This window comes from Anolis sagrei, chromosome 9 (assembly GCF_037176765.1).
Source record: "Anolis sagrei isolate rAnoSag1 chromosome 9, rAnoSag1.mat, whole genome shotgun sequence".
NCBI lineage: Eukaryota > Metazoa > Chordata > Lepidosauria > Squamata > Dactyloidae > Anolis > Anolis sagrei.
This window is the reverse complement of record NC_090029.1, coordinates 24,054,641-24,070,663: the sequence shown is the minus strand read 5'-3', so window position 1 is coordinate 24,070,663 and position 16,023 is coordinate 24,054,641. Positions and strand designations below refer to the sequence as shown.

The 16,023-nt window shown below is 43.6% G+C and overlaps 1 protein-coding gene across 1 annotated transcript in view; it reads right to left on the bottom strand.

The window, feature by feature from the left end:
* The window catches only part of ITGA11 (integrin subunit alpha 11), an 80,947-nt gene extending 65,127 nt beyond the window's left edge, over nucleotides 1-15,820 (bottom strand). The window contains exons 1-2 of the mRNA XM_060755385.2: nucleotides 15,568-15,820; nucleotides 6,515-6,626 (exon numbers count right to left, since the gene is read on the bottom strand). Of these exons, the coding sequence (XP_060611368.2) occupies nucleotides 6,515-6,626; nucleotides 15,568-15,619 (164 nt within the window). The 5' untranslated portion in view covers nucleotides 15,620-15,820. The remainder of the gene's footprint in view (nucleotides 1-6,514; nucleotides 6,627-15,567) is intronic.
* Nucleotides 15,821-16,023: the final 203 nt, after the last annotated feature.

Here is a 16,023-nt window from a genome sequence, read left to right as displayed (position 1 = left end):
AACATATCCGTTTGTCCTGCAGTTTTTGCAACGCATTACACTGTGCAACACAATTTTTTTGTTCCTAGGTTATAATGCCATTCCCTAGTTGGTTCTATCATAATAACATGGGGAAATTCTATTAAAATGCACAAATTTTATTTTTGTGGGAGGGACATCCTGCAACACATTTTGCTACAGTTTTTCCATGTACCTTATCATCAAGTCTCAACCAATCCGACACTGTTTGTGACACAAAAAAGATGTTTCTGGAGTAGAACAACTACTTTCAAAGTATGGACTGCACAATCAAACAGGAAATAACACTTTCAAACCAGGAACAGATTGTTACAAAAATTTGTTACACAGTCTTATCTTCATTCTGGTCCCCTAGAAGGCTACTATAGATTTGCATTAGAGGAGATAGAGGTTCCTATGGAGTCCTCTTCCTGGGAATTTGCTCAGTCCTCTCCCAGGCAACTGTATGTTAAATTCCTACAGAGTGAATGTCACCCCCAAATAAGTGAAAGCCTGGCTACAAACTACCAAGTTCAACACATAAAGAATAAAGACCTGCCTTTCTTCCCCCCCCCCCCCCCCCTATAATGTTTATTGTGGCATATGAAGCACACTGTATGTTGTTGTTCATTGTGGCACACTGTATGTTGTTGTTCATTCGTTCAGTCGCTTCTGACTCTTTGTGACCTCATGAACCAGCCCACGCCAGAGCTCCCTGTTGGCCATCACCACCACCAGCTCCTTCAAGGTCAAGTCAGTCACTTCAAGGGTGTCATCCATCGATCTTGCCCTTGGTCGGCCCCTCTTCCTTTTCCCTTCCATTTTATCCAGCATCATTGTCTTCTCTATGCTTTCCTTTCTTCTCATTATGTGGACAAAGGACTTCATCTTTGCCTCTACTATCCTTCCCTCCAATTAGCAGGGGCTTTATTTCCTGAAGTATGGACTGGTTGGATCTTCTTGTGGTCCAAGGCACTCTCAAACTTTCCTCCAACACCACAGTTCAAAAGCATCTATATCCCTTTGCTCAGCCTTCCCTAAGGTCCAGCTCTTGCATCTGTAGGTTACTATGGGGAATACCGTTGCTTTAACTATGTGGCTCTTCGTTGCCAGTGTGATGTCTCTACTCTTCACTATTTTATTGAGATTGGTCATTGCTCTCCTCCCAAGAAGGAAGCATCTCCTGATTTCCTGGCTGCGGTCTGCGTCTGCAGTCATCTTTGCACCTAGAAATACAAAGTCTGTCACTGCCTCGGTTTTTTCTCCCTCTATTTGCCAGTTGTCAATCATTCTTGTTGCCATAATCTTGGTCCTTTTATGTTTAACTGCAACCCAGCTTTTGCAGTTTCTTCTTTCACCTTGGTGAGAAGGCTCCTCAGCTCCTCCTTGCTTTTGGCCATCAAAGTGGTATCATCCACATATGTAAGGTTGTTATTGTTTCTTCCAGCAATTTTTACTCCAGCCTTGCATTCATCAAGCCCCGCACATCGCATGATGTCTTCTGCATACAAGTTGAATAGGTTGGGTGGGAGTAGACAACCCTGCCGTATGCCTTGCCCAATCTTGAACCAGTCATTTTCTCCTGACGTTTCGCCTGCATCTATGGCAAGCATCCTCAGAGGTAGTGAGGGCTGTTGGAAGTAGGAAAAAGGGTTTATATATCTAAGGAATGACCAGGGTGGGACAAAGGACTATTGTCTGTTGGAGCTAGGTGTGAATGTTTCAACTGACCACTTTGATTAGCACCAGACACTGCCAGGTAATCAAATGCTAATCAAGGTGATCAGTTGAAACATTCACACCGAGCTCCAACAGACAATAGTCCTTTGTCCCACCCTGGTCATTCCACAGATATATAAACCCTTTTTCCTACTTCCAACAGCCCTCAGTACCTCTGAGGATGCTTGCCATAGATGCAGGCGAAACGTCAGGAGAAAATGCCTCTAGAACATGGCCATATAGCCCGAAAAAACCTACAACAACCCAATAATAATAATAATAATAATAATAATAATAATAATAATAATCCAGCATATATATCTCATTTGCTGTAACATACTGTGTTTTTGTGTCAGTAAAATAATAATAATAATAATAATAATAATAATAATAATAATAATGTTACCTGCCTCTCCTTATGGCTTTAAGCTACAACTACAGGGTTAATGGATGGTATTTGCTCTCTCTAAAATAAATTATAAATGTACTTACTTGTATTTAATGTTGTGGATGACACTGCAAGGCTGTTGTAAGTAACACATTCCTGCCATCATCATCACTGTATTTGTTACCTGCCTCTCCTCATGGCTTTAAAGGTTGATAAATGGTATTTGCTCTCTCTCCAATATATTATAAACATACTTATTCATATCTACTTTGTAGACTTTTCAAAAACACACATTTGATTGTATTACCTTTTACTATTTCTCAGCCCTTTCATATGCATTTCTTTCTGCTTAGAGGAGGAGGAGGATATTTGAAAGGAACCAAGACGGCCGGTCTTCACCCAGACAGTTTAATTGCCTGCTCTTTTTCTTCCTTCTGTGCCTTAGATCAGGAGAAACTTGAAGCTGAATGCTCTGCCAGAGAATTCTGTAAACTCTGACAAGAATTAGAAATCAATGTGCGTGTCTCTAGTTAGGAGACCAAGACGTGTGCGAAGCCTGCTTCCAAAGACAGCACACCTGCTAAATAGTTTCAGGGTTTTTCAGCAATTGCATGACATAAGCCGCAGTGCCTGATGCAAGACTATTATACTGACAGTTGCATCACGAAAAGAGCCAAAGCGTGTGCTTCTTTTCTTTCTTTCTTTTTGCAAAGGAGCAGGGAGCCAATTGCACTAAATCAGGGAAGAATGAGCTTCGGCTGACGATCTGGAAAGACAAGGATGAGCTCATGCGCTGGAAGGCGTTCAGAGGAGAGCGCATTCGGTCATTCTGTGGCTTTCTTTCCATACTTTCCACTGCTATTGGAAGACCCCCCTTCCCAATGATTAGCACTGGAGGAGGACAAGGAAACCAGAACCTGTGGTACATCTACACAATAGAATTAATGCAATTTGGCACCACTTGGCTCAATGTTATGGGATCTTGGGAAGGTAAAAAGCAAGTTCTTTAACCTTCTATGCAGAATGGCACTGCAAACTACTTCCCCCATGGTCCCATAGCATTCAGACATCACTATTAGAATCTTAGAATTGGAAAAGACCCCAAAGGCCATCCAGACCAACCCCCTTCTGCGAGGCAGAAAAAGCACAATCAAAGCACCCCAGACAGATGACAATAAATAATAATAATAATAATAATAATAATAATAACAGAATATTATTGTTGGAAGAGACCCCCAAAGGCTATCCAGACCAACCCCCTTCTGCCAGGCAGAAAAAGCACAATCAAAGCACCCCAGAAAGATGACCATAATAATAATAATAATAATAATAATAATAATAATAATAATAATAGATTCTTAGTGTTGGAAGAGACCCCCAAAGGCCACCCAGACCAACCCCTTCTGCCAGGCAGAAAAAGCACAATCAAAGCATCCCAGACAGATGACAATAATAATAATAATAATAATAATAATAATAATAATAATAGAACCTTAGAAGTGGAAGAGACCCCCAAAGGCCATCCAGACCAACCCCCTTCTGCCAGGCAGAAAAAGCACAATCAAAGCACCCCAGACAGATGACAATAATAATAATAATAATAATAATAATAATAATAATAGAATATTATTGTTGGAAGAGACCCCCAAAGGCCATCCAGACCAACCCCCTTCTGCCAGGCAAAAAAAGCACAATCAAAGCACCCCGGACAGATGACCATAATAATAATAATAATAATAATAATAATAATAATAATAGATTCTTAGTGTTGGAAGAGACCCCCAAAGGCCATCCAAACCAACCCCTCTTCCATGCCTCAAGCGAGATCCATTCTTATGAAACCCATTGAGGCTGCCATCACCCTAAAGCACCCATTGAGTATCTGGACTAATACCACTGTGTATACTGGAACCCGGACATTCAGACCATTATTGATTGCCAAACCTTCATAGAATGATAGAATAATAGTGTTGGAAGAGACCACACTGGCCATCCAGTCCAACCCCCTTCTGCTAGGCAGGAAAAGCAACAATCAAAGTATCCAAGACAGATGACCATCCAGCCCCTTCTTCATTACCATCATTATCATCATAATAGAATCATAGAGTTTGACCATTTTGTCCAACCCCCTTCTTTCTGCCAGGCAAGAAAAGCACAATCAAAGCCCTCCTGACATATGGCCATGCAACCTCATAAACATTAGTGGGTTTGTGGAGAAATCAGGCTATATAATCAAAGACTCTTCGACCATCCAGTCCAACAAGCCCACAAACCAACCCACAAACATATGTACACACTTTGACTTACATACATATCGCTGTACACTCTCACACACTTGTGTATTTATCTGAACTTTTGCTTAATTCTTGTTTGAACTTTAGCACAAATAACTTTTTGAAATGATATTCCCTTTGTCAATGCTTACGAACTGCCTTGACTGCTGTATAAATCAGGATAGAAAAATTAAACTATATATATATATCAGTCAATGCTGCATTTGGAACTGTATTTGCATTTACAGTCCCTGACTTTGACTTAGAGCCCATCCAAGAGGCTGAAGCGATTTGAAATTCCTCTTTGGATATTTGGTGGGCGGCCAGGAATGGGAACGGCTCTGCTTGAGTTATACCAGCCTTTCTTTTCTTTTTTCGCACATTCTTTCCCCAATTTGCTTCTTTTCGGCAGCTTTTCCTTCCAAAGGCCTCCCGCTTGCAGGAGTTCTTTTTCTTTTTTTCTTTTTTGGAAAGTCTATTCATTGCAATGACTGACGGTCATCTGGTTTTCCCTTTAGCATCATGTTGTGGTTTGGCTTCTGGGGCTTTGACGTTTCGCAACCCTTCCTTCTGCCAATTTTTTGGGTCCAGAAGGGCTGTCCGTCCGTCCCTTCGTCCTTCTCTTTTGCAGCATTTCTTTAGTGACTCACATTGTAACCGATATGAGTCATTGTGGCTTTACAACAGCATTTTTTTTTGCTTTCTGATTTATTATTTGCCTTTGGAGGTTGTGGGAAAAAAAGGGGGAAATGATGTTGAGCCACTTTCTGGGAGGCATCGCATTTCAGGCTCCCCATGGATGTCTAGCCTTTGCTCATTAGTTTTATCGAACTAGTTATAACATGCCTGGTATCCGAAGAAAACCAGTTTACATCACTGAGCCATTAAAAAAACTTTATTTCCTCCCTGGAACTACTGAGCAATTTTAAAGTCAAGAAATATGAAAAGTTAAAGAAGGTGGATCTACACCAGGGGTCCTTAAACAATGGCCCACGGGCCAAATGAGTTCATTTACCTGGCCCCTGCTATAACTACCATTAATGGCCTTGCTGTCACCACTGCACACATTCTTCCCGCTGTGGAAGAAAGGAAGGAGGGAGAAAAGGGAAAAAAGAGGGAAGGAGAGAGGAAGGGAATGATTGGAGAAGGGAGGGAAGGAGAAAAAGAGAAAGGAGGGGGGAAGGAAGGAAAGAAGGAAGATTGGCATTCCTCCTATCCTGTAATACATCACAGAGAACCACTTCACCTAGCAAAACCCAATCCTTCACCTAGCAACAATCTATCTGGTGGCAACACAGAGGGCCACTTGACCTAACAATGGCCTAGCCAGTGACACCATAGAGGGCCACTTTACCTGCCAATACCCAACTTCCCACCTAGCTACAACCTACTTAGTGACATCACAGAGGGCCACTTCACCTAGCAATACCCAATTCTTCACCTAGCAACACCCTATCCTGTGGCCTCACAGAGGGTCACTTCATCTAGCAGTGACCTAACTAGTGACACCACAGAGGGCCACTTCACCTAGAAGTACCCAACTCTCCACCTAGCAATAGGCTATATGGTGACATCACAGAGGCCACTTCACCTAGCAACACCCAACAGTTTGGCTAGCAATAACATATCCTGTGACATCACTTTACATAGCAACACCCAGCAGTTCACCTAGCAACAATATGTCCTGTGACATCACAGAGGGCCACTTCACCTAGCAATACCGACTCTCCACCTGGCAACAGCCTACATGGTGACATCACAGAGGGCCACTTCACCTAGCAATACCCAGCAGTTTGGCTAGCAACAACATATCCTGTGACATCACAGAGGGCCACTTCACCTAGTGATACCAACTCTCCACCTGGCAACAGCCTATCCAGTGACATCACAGAAGATCACTTTACCTAGCAACAGCCCTTGGGGTACAATCAAACAGGCACACACACATACATACTTTGACTTGTGTACACACACACAAACGCACTATTATTTTAGAGTCATACAAATTTCTACACATTCAGCTTTGCTCCCGAGCAACCATCACAGAGACCACAAGCAAAACATTATTGGTTCTAAACCTCCAAATTGGCCTTAGAACAGGAACACTCAGTCGAGGAACAAGGGACAATTCCTTTACCATTTCTTCCCATTGATTTCATGCTGCTGAACCGTGTAGCCGAAATACGCCTCCTTGGAGCCCGGTATGATCCGTGGCCTTTTGGTGTCGATGTTGAAAGCATCGCAGAAACCTGGGGGAAAGAGAAGTTTTTAAAAAATCAGCTGTACAAAGAGAATACCAAAGTGGTTAATCTAGAGCAGGCATGGGCCAACTTGGGCCCTCCAGGTCTTTTGGACTTCAACTCCTACAATTCCTAACAGCCTTAGGCCCCTTTCTTTTCTCAATCTGGGGGTCAGGACCCCTCTGGGTGGGTCACTAGGGGATGTTAGAGGTGTCGTCCAAGACCATCAGAAAATACAATATTTTCTGTTGTTCATGGGGGTTCTATGTGAGAAGTTTGGCCCAATTCTATCATTGGTGGGGTTCAGAACGCTCTTTGATTGCAGATGAACTATAAATCTCAGCAACTACAACTCCAAAATGTCAAGGTGTATCTTCCCCAAACTCCACCAGTGCTCACATTTGGGCATATTGAGTATTCGTGCCAAGTTTGGTCCAGATCCATCATTGTTTGAGTCCACAGTGCTCTCTGCATGTAGGTGAATTACAACTCCAAAACTCAAGGTCAGTGCCCACCAAACCCTTCCAGTATTTTCTGTTGGTCATGGGAGTTCTGTATGCCAAGTTTGGTTCAGTTCCATTGTTGGTGGAGTTCAGAATGCTCTTTGATTGTAGGTGAACTATAAATCCCAAATGACAACATCCGTTTTCCCCAAACTTCACCAGTATTCAAATTTGGGTGTATCAGGTGTTTGTGCCAAATTTGGTCCAGTGAATGAGAATACATCCTGCATATCAGATATTTACATTATGATTCATAACAGTAGCAAAGTAACAGTTATGAAGTAGCAACAAAAATAATTTTATGGTTGGGGGTCACCACAACTTGAGGAACTGTGTTAAGGAATCTAAAGCAATCTCAGTTTTGAATGACGAAGTGTGTATGTGATTCCAGTTCCAAATGGAACCACCAATTCACTATCCATGTCAAAGGAGATTTTGAGGCATCTCCACTTAAACTATTCAAATTTTGCTTTCTACCTGTTTTCCTACGATGCATTGGAAAAACAATGGAGGGAAATAAATGTATTTCGGGTTTTTTAACAATTCTGGGGAGTTCTGTGCAGAAATGCCTATGATTAATCCGGGGAAGGACTACGCTCATGGAAAAGAAGATCTAAACTGGAAGATTTTATTATAACACAAGTTACCATAGCAACACTCCAATGGCCTAAAGATACATATGTTTTCCTCCGAACCACACAAGCACACACACACACAAAGCCCAAAGCAACACTCACACTGAGAATTATGGCCTATGGATGGATGCACGCATCAGCAATTTCGAGGTTCACTTGGGGTCAGAAAAAAAACCCAGTGGAAATTGTATAGGGATTATCTTGGTGCCCCGGACGGACGCGATGATGGTTAATGCCGATGCTCAATGCTAATCCCACTCTAATAGGTGTGAGTCACTGAATAATATTAAATTAGGAGTGAGAAGTTGTGTGGTTTTGAAGTGTATGTACATTGATATGTGCTGGCATCCTGCTGCGGAGTTTGCAATTCGGAAAAGAACGGAGTTGTTCGGCAACGTCCATATTGCTGCCGCTCCCAAAACTCCATTGCATTCAGCCATGTCAGTTCAACTGTGTCAAACCACACTCATTTGACAGTGGGATGCAGCTATGCTGTAGAACAGGCCTGGGCAAACTTGGGCCCTCCAGGTGTTTTGGACTCCAACTCCCACAATTCCTAACAGCCTCAGGCCCCTTCCTTTTCCCCCTCAGCCGCTTATGCGGCTGAGGGGGAAAAGGAAAGGGCCTGAGGCTGTTAGGAATTGTGGGAGTTGGAGTCCAAAACACCTGGAGGGCCCAAGTTTGCTCAGCCCTCCTGTAGAATGAATGCACCTAATTGCCTTGGTCCAATGCTATCGAATCCTGGGAGCTATAGTTTGACAATACTTTGAGCTTTCTCTGCCAAAAGAGTCAGATGCCTCACCAAACTACAAATCCCAGCATCACATAGCATCAAATAAATGTAATTAAATGAGAGACTAGGTCCCTCAGAGAGGAGGAGTTGAAGCAGCTTCCCCTTTTGCTTTGGATCAGCATTAAGATGACAATATGATGCGAATCTAATGCGTACCGTCATTTTGGGAAGGTCATGTAATTTTATTTTGTTTACTGTGTTCTTATATTTTAGGTTTTATGTAATTTATCATGTTGTTAATTGTGTTTTGATTTTCTCTATTGTATTGCGTTGTTGGGCTTGGACTCATGTAAGCTGCCCCGAGTCCCCACCGGGGAGATGGTGGCGGGGTACAAATAAAGTATATTTATTTTATTATTATTTATCTTATTTACAGCTTTTATATTCCGCCCTTCTCACCCCGCAGGGGACTCAGCGCGGATTACAGTGTACACATATATGGCAAACATTCAATGCCAATTTTTGACATACAAACATATGCAGACATACACAGAGGCTATTTAACTTTTTCTGGCCGCCAGGGGAGCTGTCGCTTTCATCGTCCATCTGCGACGCTGATGAAGTTCTTTCGCATTCCCCGCATGCTTCCCCACTGGAATGCTCTGCTGGAGTCTTCTTTATGGCCTCATAAATTAGTTAATTTAGCCTCCCCACACTTTAAGGTGGTATCTAATTTTCCTACTTGACAGATGCAACTGTCTTTCGGGTTGTAAAGGTCGACAACAGGCTACACACAATTGGTTGGAAACCCACTCCAACCCGGGCTGGCTTCGAACTCATGACCTTTTGGTCAGAGTGATCTTAATGCAGCTGACACTCAGCCATTGTTATTATTATTATTATTATTATTATTATTATTATTATTAAGCCCCAAAACAGGTTTTTTTTCTCATGTTAGAAGCAACTTGAGAAACTGCAAGTTGCTTCTGACGTGAGAGAATTGGCTGTCTGCAAGGACATTGCCCAGGGGATGCCTGGATGTTTTACCATCCTGTGGGAGGCTTCTCTCACATAAGAAGCTAGAGCTGACAGATGGGAGCTCAGCCTGCTCCCCAGATTCGAAGCACTGACCTTTTCGTTTAAGCCATTGCCCCACTGGGGGCTGCCCCAAACAGGTGAGCATTCAATTCAAGTAAATAGGGTATTTTAGAGATAAGAGATTTCAGCACTTTGGATAGCTCCAGCAAACAATTCCCCTTGAACCCAGGTCCTGCTGTCGGATCAGCAGCCCAACCCTAACACAAAACATTTCCATCCGAAGTAAGTATCACACTTGGTTCCGATTGCGAACTGCAGTCATGTTAGACCCATGTTAGACTGTAAGCTTCTTGGGGCAGAGAGCTGTTCTCTGGACTCCATTAAAATATTAATAAAATACCTTGGATATAGAAGTCATTCAGTCAATAACTCTATGTAACAACATTTGGAAAATGTTCTGTTCCTGGTTTGAAAGGGTTATTTCCTGTTTAATTGTGCAGTCCTTACTTTGAAAGTAGTTTCCATACTCCAAAAACTTTATTATTGTGGCTGCCACAAACTAGGTTGACTTGGTCAGGACTTGATAATACAGTGGAGTCTTGCTTATCCAACCTTCCAGCATTCTGTATTATCCAACACAGTGTGCCTCCTGCCTGGATCCACAGCTGTTTCAATACATTGCGATGTTTTGGTGCTAAATTCATGAATACAGTAATTACTACATAACGTTACCGTGTATTCAACTGCTTTTTCTGAAGATTTGTTGTAAAACGTGATATTTTGGTTCTTAGTTTGTGAAATCATTATGTAATTTGATATTTAATAGGCTTTTCCTTAATCCCTCCTTATTATCCAACATTGTTGCTTATCCAACATTCTTCTGGCCCGTTTGTGTTGAATAAGCAAGACTGTACGGTAAGATAGTCAACGAAAAACTAGAGCAGTATTTCTCAACCTTCCTAATGCCGAGGCCCCTTAATACAGTTCCTCATGTTGTGGTGACTCCGCAACCATAACATTATTTTCGTTGCTACTTCATAACTGTAATTTTGCTACTGTTATGAATCGTAACGTAAATATTTGATATGCAGGATGTATTTTCATTCATTGGACCAAATTTGGCACAAATATCCAATATGCCCAAATTTGAATACTGATGCGGTTGGGGGGGGAGGGGTTGATTTTGTCATTTGGGAGTTGTAGTTGCTGGGATTTATAGTTCACCTACAATCAAAGAGCATTCTGAACTCCAACAACAATGGAATTGAACCAAACCTGGCACACAGAACTCTCATGACCAACAGAAATTATTGGAAAGGGTTTGGTGGACATTGACCTTGAGTTTTGGAGTTGTAGTTCAAATACATCCAGAGAGCACTGTAGTCTCAAACAATGATGGATCTGGACCAAACTTGGCACAAATAATGAATATGCCCAAATGTGAACACTGGTGGATTTTGGGGAAGATAGACCTTGACATTTGGGAGTTGTATTTGCTGGGATTTATAGTTCACCTACAATCAAAGTGCATTCTGAACTCCACCAATGATAGAATTGGGCTAAACTTCCCACACAGAACTCCCATGACCAACAAAAAATACTGTCCTTTCTGATGGCCTTTGGTGATTCCTCTGACACCCTCTCACGACCCCCCCAGGGGTCCCGATCCCCAGGTTGAGAAACACTGTTTTAAGGTAAAGGTAAAGGTTTCCCCTTGACATTAAGTCTAGTCGAGTCCGACTCTGGGGGTTGCTGCTCATCTCCACTTCTATGCCAAAGAGCCAGAGTTGTCTGTAGACACTTCCAAGGTCATGTGGCTGGTATGACTGCATGGAGCACCGTTAACTTCCCCCCAGAATGGTACTTCTTGATCTACGCATATTTGCATCTTTTCAGATAGCTAGGTTTGCAGCAGCTAAGGCTAACAGTGGGAGCTCACCTCGATCCCTGGATTCAAACTTCCAACAAGTTCAGCAGCTCAGTGGTTCAACTCATTGCACTACTGGGGGCTCCTTTATTGTTATCTTCCTTTATTTTTCATGAACTACAGAATCCCCTGTCCAGAATGGCTACTCATCAGCTCTGGTAGTTAAAGTGTCACAGCTAAGATCCTACAATGGGTTTGCATAGAAGAGTATGCAACTCTTGTGTTGAAACAGCAGTCTAATGCAACTGACCCAACATACCAGATCCATGTCCCAATGCACTCCTATGATGTGCTCCATACACAGTGTGCACCTCCGTACATGATGCCATTTCATGTGTCACTCTCTCTCTCCATTAGTTTGAATTGAATATCAGTATTCAAAAATGCCCAACCATTGCCATTGGGGAAAGTCTGGACAACTACTGCCAGCACCAAGTTGACTTTGGCACAGATGCATGCATCTTACACCAAGAGGATTTGGGCCCAAATACATTGGTAGGAAGGGCACAGTGCCCAGACCATCTACCTGGCGGGAGCAAAGTGGTCTCCTTCGCAGTCTTTCTTTCTTGGGAGGCAGCCCCGCTGACTCTGTGAATTGCCTCTTCTGTAGAACATTGCATTGGAGAACCTGTGGTTACTCTGTGGCGGCCCATCCGCTCATGGAAGACATTTCTAGACAATGTGATCATCCAGTCATGAATGTGCAGTGTTTGCCTCTGCCAAGGTCAACCCAATGCTGGTAGCAGTAGCAAAACCAACTTCCAGCCCATCAGAAGTGTCAGCACCTTATCCATTTCTCCTTCTTTCCTTTCTCCTTCAACTGTTCCCTCCATCACCACAAACGCTGGATTATGGATGGGAGGACAGAGTCAAGGAAACCTAAGATATTGTGGCTCTGTGTTGCTCAGTTTCTTTGTGAATGGTGCTGGAGGAAGGTCCTATGAATACCATGGATGGTTCTTAGGGCCCTTCCAGGCAGGCCCAATATCCCAGGATCTGATCCTAGGTTTCCTGCTTTCAACTGGGTTATGAGTCCACATTGCGAGATAATCTGGGATAAACAGAAAATCTGGGATCAGATCTTGGGGTATTTGTCTGAAAGGGTCCTAAGAGACAATTGAGATTGAACTCTCCCTCAAAGTCAAAATGATTATACTGGGGCCATAATATAACTCACTAGAAAAGGTGATCAGGCTTCGGAAAGAAAGAGGCAGGAAGGAAAGAGGAAGGCAGGTGGATGGGCTCCACCAAAGAAGCCATAAAGTCTTCAAAGCCTGGGCAGAGAGTCTTGAAGGCCTCTCAGTCCAAGTGTTGCCACAAACCAACGCCAAATTGATGCCAGTTTACACCAAATCAAGCCTGAACTCTCCCGTCAAGCCAAGAAGACAGGACTTTCTAGAAAAGACAATGATGCTTTGCTTGGGAAAAGAGGAAGAACCACTTCCAGATAGGGAGACTCCATGCAAATCAGAAGTTTGCAGAACCAGAGGAGGCCTATTGATAACCAGAGATCATGGAGGTCTCTCATTCATAGGGTTGCCACAAGTCCAAACTCAACTTGATGGTAGCAAACAAGAACAAAATAATAAATGATGAGAGAAGTGAGGACACTGTGAACCTCCTCTACCATTGCTGTTGTCTCCAGACCAGAGCGTTTTCCTATGCCTGTGTTCACTCCATCCCTTTATGGCAGCAGTTCTCAACTTGTGGGTCACCAGGTGTTTTGGCCTACAACTCCCAGAAATCCCAGCCAGTTTACCAGCTGTTAGGATTTCTGGGAGTTGAAGGCCAAAACATCTGGGGACCCACAGGTTGAAAACCACTGCTCTAAGGCAAGGGTTCTCAAACTTTTTCAGCCGCGGAGCCCTGTTTGGATTTTCTCATGGAGTCCCAAGAAATGTTTATATATATATATATATATATATATATATATATATATATATATATAGTGTGTGTGTGTGTGTGTGTATATATAATGCATAGGCAAACTTTTTCACCAACATAAACTGAACAGTATTTCAGTGGAAGACCCCAGGGGCCTTCCAGTCCAACCCCCTTCTGCCATGCAGGAAAAGCACAGCCAAAGCATTCCCAACAGATGACCATTCAGCCTTTGTAGTAATAATAATAATAATCATAATAGGAGCAACACCAGGGGCCATCCAGTCTAACCCCCTTCTGCCATACAGGAAAAGCACAAAGCACCCCCTGAGTGGTGGGAGGGAAATAGGGTTTTGGAAGGAAGCAAGGCGAGGGGGAAAGGATCTGGGCGGTGAGGAGGGTGAGTTAAAAAGTCTTTTGGAGGCAAGGAAGGTGAGGAGGAGCACAAAAGAGCAGAAAAGCTTAGAGGAGGGAGGAAGATGGAATTGCGGAGCCCCTCAGTATGCCTCGTGTAGCTCCAAGGGCTCCACGGAGCACACTTTGAGAACCGCTGCGCTAAGGAGTGAAATTCCAGATTATTGTAGGAATAAAGGTACCCTGGGGACACTTGATGGTTCAAATCTGGGAAGTGGGGTGAGCTCCTGCTGTTAGCCCCAACTTCTGCCAACCTAGCAGCTCAAAAACATGCAAATGTGAGTAGATCTATAGGTATTGCCTCTGAAGAAAGGTAATGGTGCTCCTAATGACCTAAGAGGCATCTATGGACAACACTGACTCTTCGGCTTAGAAATGCAGTTGAGCATCACCCTGCAGAGTAGGACATGAATAGACTTAATGTAAGACCTTTACCTTTACTAATGGTACCCAAGAGCAGAATATTAGCATGCAGATTATCCCAATCATCCCAGGAGATAGGACTAGGTGAACTTCAGTGCACCCCCTGGATCTATGGCCATGGAACAATGGGATGAAACATTACTATCTCATCTTTTCGTTGACCTTCTCCAAACCACTGTTGTTAAGGCTGACCTTCACGTATTCTTTCTCACTTTGTCTGATTCAGTGCTTCCCTCCGCCTCCAAAACTGCTGTGGCATCACTATTCTCACTCATGAGAAAGAAATATACAGAAATCTGCTTACAGCCTGAAAGTCGATCCTTTTGCAGCACAGCAATGGGATTTTAAGTATGATTTAGGGACCCGACAGTTTCAGATACAAATGGAGTTTCTGTCTGAAACTGTCAGCTCCTTTTAAAAGGGAAAACCATTCCTGGGTGGGAGAGGACTGGCCTCCTTTTGCTGCGCTCAGCTGGATCGCAAGCAAAACACATCCTCCTGTCCACGTGTAACGCGCATACCAGTCTTGTGCGAAAACCACAATGCGCTTTGCTTTGGCTGCCTTTGTAATTTGTGGAGAAAACGCACATGCTCCTCTTTTTCTTTTTTTGGGGGGGTAGCTTTGCTTATAAAGATGCTACTTCAGAGCACTGGGTTCAGCTGTGTTCCTTTTGTTAGAGAATCTCAGTTCCTGGCCTCTTTGCTTCTGTGCTGGGCAGTGAGGCTTTGCCAAAAAATACTTTGAACAGAAGCAAGAAAAATGTAGACACTCAGCAGCATGACATCCCCCTCTCTCTGTACTGTATAACTGAGTTTAAATTTTCAGGAAGGCGGCCAATAATAAGTTGAAAATCCCCTCTCACGCCCTCCTCCTCTGTAACTCTATCTGCCGTCTTCAGCCAGGCTTCAAACCATATGTGAAAGCAAGGAAACGGGCACCGAGGAAGGAATGCTACTTTTGCAAAGTTATTGCTTGCATTGACTACACATTTCATCCTTTAAGCAGAAAGACACACAGAGAGAAACGTTGCAAAGAGGCAAACTTCAGCAAAGTTCTCTCACCCCACAGAAAGTGCACAAGGAGAGAAATCCAAAACATTTGCAAAGGCTAAAAAATCAAGAAGCTGACGTAGGCAGAATTTGCTTCCCTCTCCACAACTTTGCAAACTTTTCCTCTTCTAAGGAAAGAAAAAAGGACTCATTGGACCCACCACGTTCAGTGGGAAAGTGCATCCATCATTGTGCAAATGATTAATAGAACTATCTGAGCAATCTGGACTTGTTGCTGACTTAGCGCTTTCTTTCTCAGCACCAGACTGCTGAGACAGTGCCGGCGGACAGAGCATTGCATTGCCATGCCACAAATCCCACATCCCCAAAGTCCCCTTGGCCTTACCTGGGAGAAGACAGAGAGCCCAGGCGACCGTCAGCCCTCTGTAGAAGTCCATGGAGGCCCAGGAGGGAATTGGTGGCAGCGGTGGCCACCTGCCCAAAGGTCCACCAAAAGTGATGCTCAGCCAAGAAGCTCCACTCTCCACAGAAAGAAGTGCTCTCCGCTGATCCTTCAGGCTTCTCCTCCTCCTGCTCCCAGCTCTGCCCTGACAGAAGGAACTCCTTGGAAGGAAGTGGGAGGGAGTTCATGGGAGGAGGTGCAGCAGCCGCAGCCGCAACATTGAGTTGGAATGGAGCAAAAAGGAAGGATTGGGAGAGAAGCGCAGTCACAGCCCCAGGAGTTGGGAGGCTGCCTTGTTGCATTCTGGCAGAGCTTGGCCAAAGTTTCACACTCTTTGGACGTGCATCATTTCATGACATGTTCCATTTTAGTAGTAAACCAGAGATTCAAACATAAGCG